Source organism: Glycine soja, chromosome 6, assembly GCF_004193775.1.
Source record: "Glycine soja cultivar W05 chromosome 6, ASM419377v2, whole genome shotgun sequence".
Classification (NCBI taxonomy): domain Eukaryota; kingdom Viridiplantae; phylum Streptophyta; class Magnoliopsida; order Fabales; family Fabaceae; genus Glycine; species Glycine soja.
In genome coordinates, this window is record NC_041007.1 from 10,509,171 (window position 1) to 10,523,964 (window position 14,794).

The 14,794-nt window shown below is 36.7% G+C and overlaps 1 protein-coding gene across 3 annotated transcripts; it reads right to left on the reverse strand.

Moving 5' to 3' along the window:
* Positions 1-371: 371 nt before the first annotated feature.
* On the reverse strand, positions 372-13,665 carry LOC114415537 (glutamate synthase [NADH], amyloplastic-like). 3 transcript variants are annotated; one of them, XM_028380288.1, is made up of 22 exons: positions 13,003-13,665; positions 12,787-12,906; positions 11,013-11,117; positions 10,542-10,694; positions 10,168-10,268; positions 9,986-10,082; positions 9,397-9,506; positions 8,973-9,076; positions 8,713-8,892; positions 8,277-8,620; positions 8,122-8,192; positions 7,564-8,033; positions 6,604-7,473; positions 6,262-6,416; positions 5,852-6,013; positions 4,147-5,748; positions 3,004-3,210; positions 2,630-2,898; positions 2,154-2,459; positions 1,746-2,013; positions 1,166-1,423; positions 372-979 (listed from the first exon to the last, which is right to left on the reverse strand). In XM_028380288.1, the coding sequence occupies exons 1-22, from the start codon at positions 13,339-13,341 to the stop codon at positions 713-715; spliced, it is 6,558 nt and encodes a 2,185-aa protein (XP_028236089.1). In that variant the 5' UTR covers positions 13,342-13,665; the 3' UTR covers positions 372-712. The 3 variants fall into 3 exon arrangements, with proteins under 3 accessions (XP_028236089.1, XP_028236091.1, XP_028236090.1); XM_028380290.1 differs by lacking the exons at positions 9,986-10,082; positions 10,168-10,268; positions 10,542-10,694; ... (1 more) ...; positions 12,787-12,906; positions 13,003-13,665 and adding an exon at positions 9,861-9,930; XM_028380289.1 differs by lacking the exons at positions 9,986-10,082; positions 10,168-10,268; positions 10,542-10,694; ... (1 more) ...; positions 12,787-12,906; positions 13,003-13,665 and adding an exon at positions 9,791-9,922.
* Positions 13,666-14,794: the final 1,129 nt, after the last annotated feature.

The window sequence follows — 14,794 nt, forward strand, 5'->3', positions numbered from 1 at the left end:
ATAACGTACTGGGGACGGGTTTTACTGTGCATCATCACGCTTGGTCAGTCGATTGAACAAGTCCATTTCAGATTCAACATCTGAATGTGGAGCTTATGCTAGCTACACTTCATGGTCCCATTCTCATTAATCAATTCCCAAACTGTAACTATGACTTACGGCTCTCTCCGGATTTGGAATTTTTAGTTAAGTTTCACTATTAAAACAACTCTTTTAAAATTCAGTAACACTAAAATTCGATTTATTTTAAGATAAAAAGTCAACCAAATTAAATATCAAAATAATTTAATTTAATTTAGTTTAGTTTTATGTAATATCAAATTTGAAACTTCATCTGCCAAGAACATTGCAATAATCAACATTTGGCTGTGTGGAAAAATCAGTCAGATGAGCAAGAACCTCACAATACTCATTTCAAAGCAATTTAAATTGGAAACAATAACCTAAATCATTAATTACCAAACTGTACATTTTCATTCCACACAGCAATAATTAACCAAGAAATAGCCTTTCCATAACAAAGCCTATGAACATTCCTAATTTTCTACTATGCACTATCCTTGTACCCTTAAATCGCTTCTTTATTATTTTCCCCCCTAAATTTATATGGGGCCGCAACCACGAACCAGCAATGCTCAATGAATCTCCAGCAGCCATCTCTTATTATTCCATCTTGTAGAAAAGAAAAATCTCAGAAGGCTTTCCTAAGTAATCACTGTTTGTTTGGCACTGCAAACTTGTGCTGCAGCTTGTCGTCTGGACTTCCGGCAACATTGTGCTCTATGTCTTCATTTGTGAGGAAACTGTCAACTTGTGCTGCAGCTTGTCGTCCCTCTGAAATTGCCCATACCACCAGGGACTGACCACGTCGACAATCTCCGGCTGCAAACACCCCTTTAAGACTGGTTGAGAAACGACCATACTCTGCCTTGAAGTTTGACCTGTTGTCTCGCTCAATACCCAACTTCTCTGCAATTGTCTGCAAGACCAAGAGCAAAAAGATCAGTCATTAGCCACTTCCTAATGGACATTTCAATTTAATTTATTGTTTCAACTTCTTTTAGCATCTTTTCATTTCTTTCAACTTCTCAACCACCAACAAGCAGTAGAGACAAATACCACATTCGGTTAACAACTAAGAGATGAAGCTATCATGAATACTTACAGGCTCAGGGCCAAGGAATCCCATGGCCAGTAAAACTAGGTCAGCCTCAAGAATCTCTTCGGAGCCCTCAATTTCCTTAAATTGAAACCTCCCAGTTTCATCCTTCTCCCAGAGGACACGTATTACTTCAAGTCCCTTCACAACTCCATTTTCATCTCCCACAAACCGCTTAGTCAATACCTCATAAGATCTTGGATCTTTCCCAAATTTTGCTGCACCTTCTTGGTGCCCATAATCTACTCGGTATATGCGAGGCCACTGTATTTCAGAAACACTAGGTTAAACAAAAAATCGTGCACAATTACAACGAAAAAATTGACACTTGGAGTCATTTCATTTCAATTTTGCTAAAACCAATTAAGAGATTTTTTTCAATTACAGGACACTCCACGGAGTCAGTTAATTAATGTACATAGAAAACTTAAAGGCACCGTTAGCCATCATTGAGTTTTAAAAGGCTAATTTTAGTGTATAGTCCTAGTAATGGCAAGCCAAATGTCCAATTTCTCAAGCAGTCTATATTGACAAATGGTCTGAAAGAACAAACACAACTAATATTTCGGAAACCAATGGATCTAACCTGTGGCCAAGGGTTGCCTGGGGCTCTAGTTTGTGGTGGCTGAGGGAGAAGTTCCAGATTTACAATGCTACTACACCCATGCCGAATGGATGTCCCTATGCAATCTGTGCCCGTGTCACCCCCACCAATGACCACAACTTTCTTTCCCTTGGCAGAAATGAAGTTGCCATCCTGGAGATTGCTATCAAGCAAGCTTTTAGTATTTGCATGAAGAAACTCCATAGCAAAATGAACTCCTGACAGCTCCCGTCCAGGTACTGGAAGATCCCTGCATTGAAAGTAAAAAAAACTTCCTTTGAAGCATCTCTCTTAACAATTCCTTTTTTTCTAATATACATCCATTCCAAGCGAAATTGAACTAAATATACAAACAATAATAATATATAGGACTCCGGCACTATGTCTCACCTTGGTTTTGTGGCTCCTACAGCCAAGACAATAGCATCATTTTCCTCCCGAAGTCTATCAAGAGAGTATAAAGGATCATGCCCGATATTAGCATTCACCACAAAGTTAATTCCCTCTTCTGCCATAAGGTTGACCCGCCGTTGAACTATATCCACTTTGTCAGTCTTCATGTTGGGAACGCCATACATCATAAGCCCTCCAATCCTATCAGCTCTTTCATACACAGTTACAGTATGGCCCATTTTATTCAGTTGATCAGCAGCTGCCAGGCCGGATGGTCCACTTCCAACAACGGCCACTCTTTTCCTGTATTAATGAAGATGTTAACTAACGAGCCAGTTTAATAATAACTACAACAAAGCCAAGCAGTTTAATAACTGAAAATCACTAAACACCAACTTGTGGATTGTACATTTATACCTATTCGATTGAAAAGCAACATCAGAAATAACGGAAAGGGGTGAAAAAGTGCATACCCAGTTCTCCTAGCTGGAGGTCGTGGCACCATCCAACCCTCCTCAAAAGCTTTGTCTATGATAGCGCATTCTATGCTTTTAATAGATACTGGATTCTCAATAATACCAAGGACACAAGAACCTTCACAAGGTGCTGGGCATACCCTACCGGTAAACTCTGGGAAGTTATTTGTCTCAAGAAGCCTATCTAATGCTTCACGCCACCTATTTTGGTATACTAACTCATTAAATTCTGGTATTTTATTTCCAAGAGGACACCCAGAGTTTTCCTGCAAGTTTATCAAGTATCTTTAGTCTAAACAAGGGTCCAAATAATGAAAGTTAAATTCAACGTCATCCAAAAAGGAAAAATTCATGGAAGTGGCAATGCACACCTGATGACAGAAAGGAGTACCACAGTCCATACAACGGGCTGATTGGGTTTTCAAAAGTGGACCAGGCTTTGTTTCCTTCATCACCTCGTTCCAGTCATTTATTCGAGCATTGGGATCCCTGTACTGAACACTTTCCCGCTCATAAGCAACAAAACCTCTGTGTTTAACAGGATCAATGACTTGACTAGGCCTCTTGGATGATTCAGCCTGTTCAATTGTCAGCACGTATTCAAAGACATCAGCCAACTTAAAATGTAAGGAGTAATCTAGGGATAGATATCTAACAAGTAAATCAATCAATAAGAAAGTCAACTATACCACTCTTAGATCCCACCAAGTGAGAATGTCTATCATAATATTATCAATTACAAGTATACATCCATCAGATTATTCAGAAAGTTAGTTCAAAAATCATTTATCAACAAGGCCTTAAGTAAAGATGAGGTAAAAGAGACATTTCTAAAGTTTTTTTTTTTAGGTGAATATCTTTCTAAGAAGTTATGCTAATAGAAATGGAAATAATAGCTGGTAAGTGTCATCTTGACAGTTGACACAATAAACAACAGAGACCAGAAATTTAAACTTATACACAACCTGTCATCATTAATGCAATCAATTCATGCCAATAACATAAATTCCAATTTTTTGCTAAACGTAAATTCTGATAACTTTAGGAAAGAAGTCTCCCTTAAGAAACAACATTAATGTGAATGCAAATGCAAAGATAAGAACAGGAGCAAATCTCTCTCTCACGTGCACACATGGAATGGGATTTACTAACACCGGGTAGACTTGGCATTCTTACACCACTTAAATAACTCTTTATAATAAATAAATTTACCCAAGACAATCATGAAATATTGTCTTGATAATCATATATACCAATACATTTATAAGAATGCAGTTTAACTGTTGACATTTACTTGCATTTTTCAAAAGCATTTTATACGTTAAGTTAAATGGTGTGATCAAGTATCAACCACTTTTTATAGACTTTTATTCGATGACAAGTTTTACTTCAAAAGTTGGGACTAATAAAATTTAACATTCATAAGAAGTTGTTTGAGCATGTAAGTACTAAGTATGCTAATAGTTACGCCTGGGGTAAGTGGATCTCGCCTCATTAAAGAAGTTTACAGTTACCTCACTAGGCTTCCCATTTATCGATGCAGTAGCCAGTTTCTTAAGCTTTTCAAAAGCATCTTCCTCCACCAATTCTATTTCATCTTGCTCCTCTCCATGGTTAGAAGCAGACTCCACAGCATCTTTGGAAGCTTCCTTTGATTTCGTACTTGCCAAAACTCGTTTATACTCCTTGGGGAACACCTTGATAAATTTTGGAACAAGATTCTCAAAGTCAGGGAGCACTTCTTTGGCAAGCACACTATTTGTGTGGCGCTGATGTTGTTGTATCAACATTCTAAGAGTAGTAATATCCTCTTCCTCTTCAACCTTATCCAGATCTACAAGCTCATGGTTGCACTGAGATAGGAATTTTCCATCCATATCTAGAACATAAGCAATCCCACCACTCATACCTGCAGCAAAATTTCTGCCAGTGTTTCCAAGCACAACTACTATCCCACCAGTCATGTACTCACATCCATGATCGCCAACACCTTCCACTACTGCGTTAGCTCCAGAATTACGCACACAAAACCTTTCAGCTGCCATCCCATTGAAATATGCTTCACCAGATGTGGCCCCATATAGAGCCACATTACCAATTACAATATTCTTCTTAGGGTCAAAGGTACTCCCCTTTGGAGGAAATACAACAATCTTGCCACCTGACAATCCTTTACCAACATAGTCATTGCCATCACCTTCAAGTTCCAAAGTGATGCCGGGACAAAGGAATGCACCAAAGCTCTGGCCTGCACTGCCATTAAATCTGATATGAATAGTGTCAGTTGGAAGACCATTTAAGTGGTACTTTTTAGTCACCGCATGGCTTAGCATAGTTCCCACTGCACGGTTTACATTATGGATTGGACTTTCAATGTATACCGGGAGACCCTTTTCCAAAGCAGCATTGGACAGACCTATAAGCTTATTATCCAAGGCCATGTCCAAACCATGATCTTGTTTTTGAACACAGTATTGAGCAGCTTCTGGCCGCAGTTCAGCTGCAGGTCTAAGCAAAAAAGAGAGGTCAATGTTCTCTAGTTTCTCATTACTTTTAATGACTTCCTTATCAACTTCGAGCATATCTGAACGGCCAACCATCTCATTCACCGTACGAAACCCAAGCTGGGACATAATTTCTCTCATCTCTTCTGCTATCATGAAAAAAAAGTTAATGACATGCTCAGGTTCTCCGGCAAACTTTTCTCTTAGTACTGGATCTTGGGTAGCAATGCCAACAGGGCAGGTATTCTTGTGGCACTTGCGCATCATGATGCAGCCAAGAGTAATGAGTGGAGCTGTACTGAAACCGAACTCTTCTGCACCAAGAAGAGTGGCTATGGCCACATCTCTTCCTGTTTTAATTTGCCCGTCAGTTTGGAGAACTGTGCGACCCCGGAGGTCATTAGCAACCAAAGTCTGATGGGTCTCAGCCAAGCCAAGTTCCCAAGGGAGACCAGCATTCTTTATGCCAGTCCATCTGGAAGCCCCTGTACCTCCGTCGTGGCCAGAGATCAAGACATGATCAGCATGGCCTTTAACAACTCCACTGGCAACTACACCAACTCCAGCTTCAGATACCAACTTCACACTAACTCGAGCAGCAGGGTTGGCATTCTGCATAGTAACAAAAAGGGATTAAAGAAGATGAACACCTAAGACAACAAAATCCAACCAAAAGTATCCAATGTAAAAGGATTGAAGCAAGATATGATCATACCTTTAGATCATGAATTAGTTGGGCAAGGTCTTCAATAGAGTAAATATCATGATGAGGAGGTGGGCTGATAAGTCCTACACCGGGGGTTGAATTCCTTGTGACAGCAATGTCTCCTACAACCTTGTGGCCGGGAAGTTCACCACCCTCACCAGGTTTTGCTCCCTGATGAAAAGATGCGTTAAAATAATACCATTCTAGTACTCCACGTTCAATTAAAAAAGTCAACCTTCCCAAAGATCAAATGTAGTATACATATAAGAGCACTCAAAGGTGCCTGCCTTTTTAGTCTCCGAATCATCTTCCAACAGAAGCTTAACTCCATTAGTGCAGGGGCTAGAGACCATTTGATGGCTTTGTTTACATTACTACGAAAAGAAACAACGTTGTCAAATCCAAATGTGATAATTTACCTGGGCCATCTTTATCTGCAATTCATCGGCATTTGTAAGATAGTAACTTGTAACTCCAAATCTCCCACTGGCAACCTGCTTAATGGCACTCCTTTTCGGGTTCCTTGAGCCATCAGAAAGAGGCTCCATACGAGATGGCTGCTCACCTCCCTCACCTATGGAAAAATTAATAGTAATAAGAAAATTGAGGAGACTAATCTAGAATAATTAAATTATGAGAAAAGAAAAGGTTTTCAAGTACAATTTGTCCCAAAAAGCATTTCCATAAATACCAAACACATAAACAAACTTGACATTTTTTCCAATAACAATAAGCAGTCATATTTTCTTTTTAAAACAAACCTGTGTTGGATTTCCCTCCAATCTTATTCATAGCAGTTGCCAATGCTGTGTGTGCCTCCAATGATATAGACCCATAACTCATGGCACCAGTGCAAAACCGTTTAACAATCTCACTAGCAGGTTCTACTTCATCAAGGGAAACTTTCACAGCTGCCTCTTTAAATTTCAGAAGTCCCCGCAAATTACAGGCTTTATTTAACTCGTGAATGAGCTTAGAGTACTGTTCATATGCATCTTTGCTGTTAGTTCTGGCAGCCTCTTGAAGCTTTGATATGGCAAGTGGATCATTCAAGTGAATTTCCCCGCCTTTTCTCCAATGATAATCCCCAGGATTTGGTAATGCCTTTGCTTCAGCACTTCCAGCAGAGAAAACCCGAGAAGGAAATGCTAACTCATGCAATTTAAGAGCATCACGAGCAAGCATCTCAAATGTTGCACCCTCAACTCGACTTGGGGTTCCAGCAAAGCACCTTTCAATCACTTCTGATGAAAGACCCAGAGCTTCAAAAATCTGAGCACCTTTGTAAGAGGCCAAAGTAGATATTCCCATCTTCGCAAGCACCTTCATCATTCCATAGTTGCTTGCTTTGAAGTACTTCTTAACCAGCTCATCTTTTGAGTAGAATTCACCATTTGTTTTTGGTGGGATCTTTCCATCAACCTGTAGTCGCCAAATTGCCTCTACAGCCAAATATGGACATATAGCATCAGCACCGAAGCCAACAAGTGTGCAGAAATGGTGCACTTCACGTGGCTCAGCAGATTCTATTACTAAGGCAACTCTAGTACGCTCAAGTGTTTTCACTAGATGTTGATGGACAGCACCAACAGCCAGCAGGGAGCTCACAGCAACACGTTTCCTTGAGAAGGCTACAAGATGCAATATGAGAAACAAATCAATTAGATGGAAGGGCAGTGTATATATTATACACACAATACAAGTATAAGATAATATAATACCTCTATCAGACAACACAAGGGTAGTGTAGCCATCACTAATTGCATCATGTGCTTCCGCACATATCCTATCCAAGGCTTCCTCCAACCCTTTCTTGCCACGGCCCTTTGAGTATGTTATATCTATAACTTTGCTCCGCCATCCCCTGTAATTCATTTTTTTAATGGCTTCCATTTCTTCAATGGATAAAAGGGGACCTTTTAAGGAAAGACGGTGGCATTGATCCTCAGTTATTTCTGTTAAGTCGCCTTCTGGACCAACCATACATTCCGTGGACGTGACTATTTTCTCTCGAATAGGATCAATCGGTGGGTTTGTCACTTGGGCAAACATTTGCTTAAAGTACTCAAAAGTGAGTTTTTCTCTATTTGACATGACGGCTAATGGAGCATCATTTCCCATTGACCCAAGGGCTTCCGTACCATCTTTTGCCATGGGAAGTAATAACATTTCCAAGCATTCAACGGTATATCTGTTAGAATAAAGCAGAATATAAAAACACATCCTTCGTAAATACAATAGATAAAATAAAGAAAATATTCGGGATGGACATTCCATACCCAAAAGCTTTCAATGGAACCAATAAACCATTAATTCCCATATTTTCCATATCCACGTCATCACCAGATGCCTGTAATTCATGGAAAATGTATTAGTGAGAATAGTCAACTAGAAATTCATGCAAAGTTCACACGGATTTTTATTTTATACTTACTGGCACCACTCCTGTTATTGATGGAGGCACTCTTTCAGATTCATGAACAGAATCAACTATGTCTTTGAGTTCTAACTTCTGCTTTTTGAGCCATTCCCCATATGGCCTTGCCAATGAATACTGTTCCTTTAAGGCATCATCATTCACAACAATATGCTTCTCAAAATCCACCAGAAGCATCATGCCAGGATTTAGTCTTCCTTTCCGACTCACGTCTTCAACAGGAATGTCTACAACCCCAACTTCACTCGCCATTACAACTCGTCCACTGTGGGTGACATAAAAGCGGCCTGGTCGCAGCCCATTCCTGTCCAACGTTGCTCCAAGATAGTGGCCATCAGTAACTGCAATAATATTAAATCAACACAAAATTAAGAATCCATAACAAAGTGCGTGTTACAGATAAAGCAGGTAATTATCAGTCCAGGAATTTCACATGATATAAGAGCTGGCCCATCCCATGGCTCCATGAGAGCTGAGAAGTATTCATAAAAGGCTTTGCGCTGAGGATCCATGTTCTTGTCATTTTGCCATGCTTCAGGAATCATCATCATAACAGCTTCAGGAAGACTTTTTCCAGACTGAATCAAAAACTCAAGGACACCATCAAAAGCTCCTGCAGAAGAAAAACTATAATTAGTAAATGAAGTTATGAACATATCTGGTACACAAAAATAAATTCAGATAAAATATCACCTGAATCAGATGAATTTGCATCCACAATAGGCAAAAGCTTCTTTAACTCATTCTCGGATAGACCAAGCTCCTTGCACTTCAGTAGGCCTTCACGTGCCTTCATCCTACAAAATGTAAGTTATTAGCTGATATATCCTTCACTCAAAATGCAATGAGAGGTATCCAGTGCAAAGCTGTTACACCTATTTCAAAATCAACTAACATCAATCTTCCAAACTTGACTAGAACACAGTAGCCATTATTAAGATATATATATATATAGAGAGAGAGAGAGAGAGAGATAAAGAAACAATCACGAATTAACTCTTCAATTCATCCATTTCAACTGCACCGGGATATTACTGATACAACCATTTAAATTTGCAGTGCATTATAGAATTCATTCTTCTGGCTCAAACTATATTAATAGTTTTTCAAGACATACCAGTTTACATTTCCTTTAAGTGTGTTGATTTCTCCATTGTGGCCCAATACACGCATAGGTTGAGCACGATCCCAACTAGGAAAAGTATTTGTCGAAAATCGTGAATGTATCTGCACATCAGATATGCCTAATTGTCAGTATTTATGGTTTCTTCTTATTACAGACTATAAACTGTAGCGGAAAATTAAGAGCATTAATGAATATTTTTCAAGCACATCAATGATAGTATACTGAAGTGCCACAGCGCCTGTAGAAATTCCAGAAATCCTATTCCATTTTAACCGAAATGATTTTTTCACTCCACCACTAAGATATTGTCTTCCAGGCCAACTAAACACAGAACATCAGCAGAAATTTCTGTAAACATGATTATCTTCATAATGAACTGTCTTACCAACTCGCCCATTGCATCCAAATTCAAATAGTAATCAAGGAAGCGGAAGAACTTAAGAGATCATTCAAACCTCAATGCCTCAGAAGTCATTCCCCAACCTTGCATCTCTTCAGTTACTGGTTGTTCCCCATGCTGTTTGTTGGAGTATATAGAGTTAGTGGAGAAAGAAGAGAAGTTACTGGATAATATATTTACCAGGGCCATGTAGCTCGTAAACCTTTCATTGCCAAGATCTGCAAAATAGTAATCCTTCAACTGAGCTGGTGTTAACTGACCTTTGTAAACAATGGTCCTGTACAAAATTGGAAACTGATTTAGACGTTGAGAGTAACCATAATTTAGTTCTCAAAAAGAGATGTCTCATCTTGGCAAAGCACCTTGATGAAAGTGAACAGATATAGAAATCTGTAATGCCATCATTATCGAGGTTTAATGCAGATGTTATAGCAACCATGGACAGCTTCCTTAATATGTACATCTGCATGAAAGGAACAAATTATCCATTAAGCGTGGCAAAATTATTATCCAAATCTCACTTAAAATTAATCACACAAAGTGAGTACCAAAAATATTTAATATCTTTTTTCCTTCTTTACCTGTAAATTTTGCTAGCATATTATTCCAAAATCAAGATGTGTAGTTTAGTAATTTACTTGAAAATTTGTTTCTTTCTTTTACTAGAACTTAGGTTCAATTATATGTTCATTTTTAATGTAGAAGCCATAACAAACATGTTATGTAGAAAAGGTACCTGTCTTTCCAAATCAACTTTTGACTGAGTACTTGGAGTAAGAAACACTTGCTCGATCACTGGTTCAGTTAGCACGGCAGATTTGCCCAATCCTGTGTTATCAGTGGGCACAGAACGCCATCCAATAACAGAGTGCCCCAGAGATTCGGCAACCTGACAACAAAAGCACAAAACATTTAAAAAGAAATGCCACGAATATAAAACCAATACTCCAGTTACCATGGTAAATTTAATAGCAAAACAGTTACACACTAGTGAAAGTGAATGTCAATTACAACTTCAGCATGATAACAATAATACTCCAGTTACCATGGTAAATTTAATAGCAAAACAGTTACACACTTGTGAAAGTGAATGTCAATTACAACTTCAGCATGATAACAATAATGTGATGAAATCAAGTTGAACTCAAGCAAGCATGCATGAAATTAATTTTTAGATAAGACAAAGATATTTCAGAATTTAAGTTACCTTTTGAAATACATTTTTGCTCTCTTCCCTGCGACTATTGGATGTAGGCAAGAAAAGCATGCCAACGGCATATTTTCCTGGTGGCGGAAGCTCAAAATCCACAACCTGCAAATAGTCAAACCAACAGGTGAAAAACACTGCATCAAACATCAGTAAATGAAAATATGTGCATATTTTCACTCATCACGCTCCATGAAGAAGTTAAAGACTGAGGAATCAGTCAAAACCTCTATGGATTGATTTAAAAACTATTTCCTGTTTGTTTCTCCTTAACTGAGGAATCTTGGGATGATTAATCTGGATTCTCAAGTAAAAAGGCCCTAGAAAAGCGCAGATGAAAATCTACATAGTAGATGAAGAAATTTACTTCCAGGATTTCAGAAATTAAGACAAAAATAAAAGGCAATTTCTTATGGTCTTTAATTCAATTAATTCAAGTGTAAGATTTGTACTTAAGACTATATTTGGCAAACCTGAATTTTAACAATCCAGTCATTAAACCACGATATATATTATCGGAAAAATCATACGTGCCAAAATCAAGACAAATAAAATATTCATATAAAATAATGATTTATATTCACCCATATCTAGAAAGTAAAATTATATGATGTTTTAATAATTTTAAAAGGTCCTTTAAAAAAATAAAAAAAAAAATAAAAAAAGTTATTATAATTATACACACTCTGTTCTATTTCATTTCCATCATTTTTCACTCTCAACTAATCACAAATCACCATTAGTATAACTTTTAAAATAATTGGTGTGAAAGTCAATAAAATTATCTTACACAATAATTTATAATTAGATTTTAAAATAATTAGTGTGAAAGTCAATAAAATTATCTTACACAATAATTTATAATTAGATAAAAATATAAAACTATTATATACTATCAATAACTATTTTTCCTATCTCTTTGTTGTTCCCATCATATCAATAACTATTTTTTCTTTACCTTTTTTATTTTTTATTTTTCTCTTTCTTCCACTCCAATCCACCAAAAGTGAGGTGGAAGTTTAGTATTTTCGAATTTTAAAAGTCTATGAAATGCTATGTACTTTAATCTTATAATAACTTTGAATCCAACTATATTTAGTGCGTCCAGTCCTACTTATGGAATCTATAACACATAATTGAAGAATAGCATACTTCAACAAACCAGAAAAGGGTTTAAAAATAATAAATAAATAAATAAAAAGATGAAAAGCGAATTTAGCTCGCACCGGCGCCGAATCTTGAAAACGCATAACAGAAAACACTTTTTCCGAACAAAAAACCAATCAAGGATTAATTTGTTGCATACTAAGAAAAATAATTCCCAAATTATGTTGCATCAATTATTTTTTTGAAATTTTAAGAAAAAAGTTAGTTTATTTGTTTATACTATTTGTTTACCATCATAAAAAAAACAAACTTTCTCTTTTTTTGAAAAAGCAAATGATTCTATAGAAAACTATTTAAAATAATATATTATTTTCATTTGATTTTATACTTTTTTACTTTTGATTTTAAAAAAAAAACTGAAGTAATTCCATGAATTTTTTTCAAATTTTGATTAATTTTTTTAAAATAGTAGTTTTCTATTAGAAAAAATGAAACGGACTGGCCAAACAACTAACCAAAATATTGTAAATAGAGCGGATGATAAAACCGCAAAGTCATATTTAACAATAAATTTTTTTACTGAAATTTAGTAAAGTCATATATTAATCTAGTTAAGAAAATCAAAAGTTCTCCATAAAAATTTTAAGAAAATAAAATAGAATACTACCTCCTTGTAAAACTGGTGAGGTAGAGCCACCATGATCCCTGCTCCATCTCCAGTGTTGGCTTCACAGCCGCAAGCACCTCTGTGCGTCATGCGCACCAGCATCTCCAAAGCATCAGTCACCTACAGCAAAAACGACACATAATCGTAAAAACGCACATCACACGCACCATACTCATACTCACACTCACATGCAAACGCCAAAGTCGTCGCACTCACCGTTTTGCGGCTACTTTCGCCGGACAGTTCCGCCACGAATCCCACTCCACACGAGTCCTTATCCATGGCCGGATCGTAAAGCCCGAGCGGCTTGTTCGGTACGGCGGACATAGCCGACCGAACCGCAACCCTCAGCTTCGGTGACCGACCCGGCCCCTCCGATTGCCAAACGTGAAACCGCTCCGAACCGAGGCTCTTCCCGCTCGAACGCAGCCGCGTTCCTAAAAACTTCGTCACTCTCACCGGACATCGTACGTTGAGACGTGGCTTCTCGTTTTCGCTCGGAAGAGTTCTCTCCGAGCGAGCGTAAAGCCTTGAAAACGAGAGAGAGCACGACATCGCTTCAGGAAACAGTCAATATAGAAGGGAGAAAATAATCGAGAAATTGTTATCTGTTTGATTGCTATATTGTTTTTTTCCCCTCGTTAATGGATGAAAAGCAATAGATCTGGCTTTTTATAGTAATTTACAAAGTGATGTGCTGTTGAGTTGAATAAAAACAGAGCCAACAGTTTCAGATGCAAACGAAAGAAGAAGAAGAAGAAGAAGCGATGAGAAAAACTGCGCCGCCGGTAGGTAAACAGTGTTGGTTTGAGATCAGTGGCTTCAAGAGAAATAAAGGATGAATTTATAGAGAGGGAGTGAGTGTGAGTGAGAGTTTTGCTTTTTCAGTTTTGCGATGGAATTTTTATCTTTTTAAGGAAAAAGAAGGGAAAAAAAAAAGAGTGGGGCCACGAGGATATTAAAATAGTATTAATTAAATAGTAATGCGTAATTACAAAGAAGTCCTATGGGTAACTTGGTTGACAGCCAGGTGGTGGGCCACATGTGAGGTGCGCTATGCGGCATGCGACAACCGCGATCGATGGGTCCCACCACGTCGTTAAATTACCAACATACATTTTTATTTATTTTTTTCTTTCGATAATGACATAAATGATTTAGCATCTTTTGTTTTGAAAAAAATAATAAGGAAAAAATGCATTAAATAACATTAACTCTTGGTAAAAAATAATAAATGATTCAAATTTAATTCATTATTTCTAGTAATCATTACTATTTATAATAAATATGGATGTGATATTAATTGTCAGTAATAAATTTAATGGGTATGTATTGTGAATAAAAACTGTTAGTGGGGTAATTTTTTAAATTAATTAGTGCAAAAATCATAAAATTATTGTACCCATTCAATGTAAATTAATTTAATGGATATGTATTGTGAATAAAAACTGAAGCAAAAATAATATTTTTTTAGAAAAGCAAAAATAATTTATTATTTACAAATATGGAAGTGATCCTACTTTAATGGAGTATACTGTGGTTTATGACTCAAGTTTAAATAAACTTCACTAGAAAAAACAGTTTAAAAAAACTCGGTCAACAAACTAATTATTTTCTTTTGATGTGATTTTTAAGGTATTTATTAAGTTGAAATATAAATTTTATTTTTTTATTTTTTTAAATTCATAAGTTTGATCCATTTATTTTAAAATAAAGATATATAGTCTTTTTATTTTTAAAATTTTACATATTTAGCTCTCTATCTTTCAATAAAGATATTTAATTCTCCAATTTTATAAAATTAACAATTTTGATCATTCGATCAAATTTAAAATATCAACGAGTTAATAACTTAAACTAGTGTAGTCAAATTTAGTGATATAATATGAGATTAATTGTTTAATCAATAGTCAATATTATCTCTTAACAATTAATGTTTTTAAGATCTTTTTGGTTCATGTGACAAATTTTTGTCTCGGGTGTAAAATATTAATAAAAACACATATAT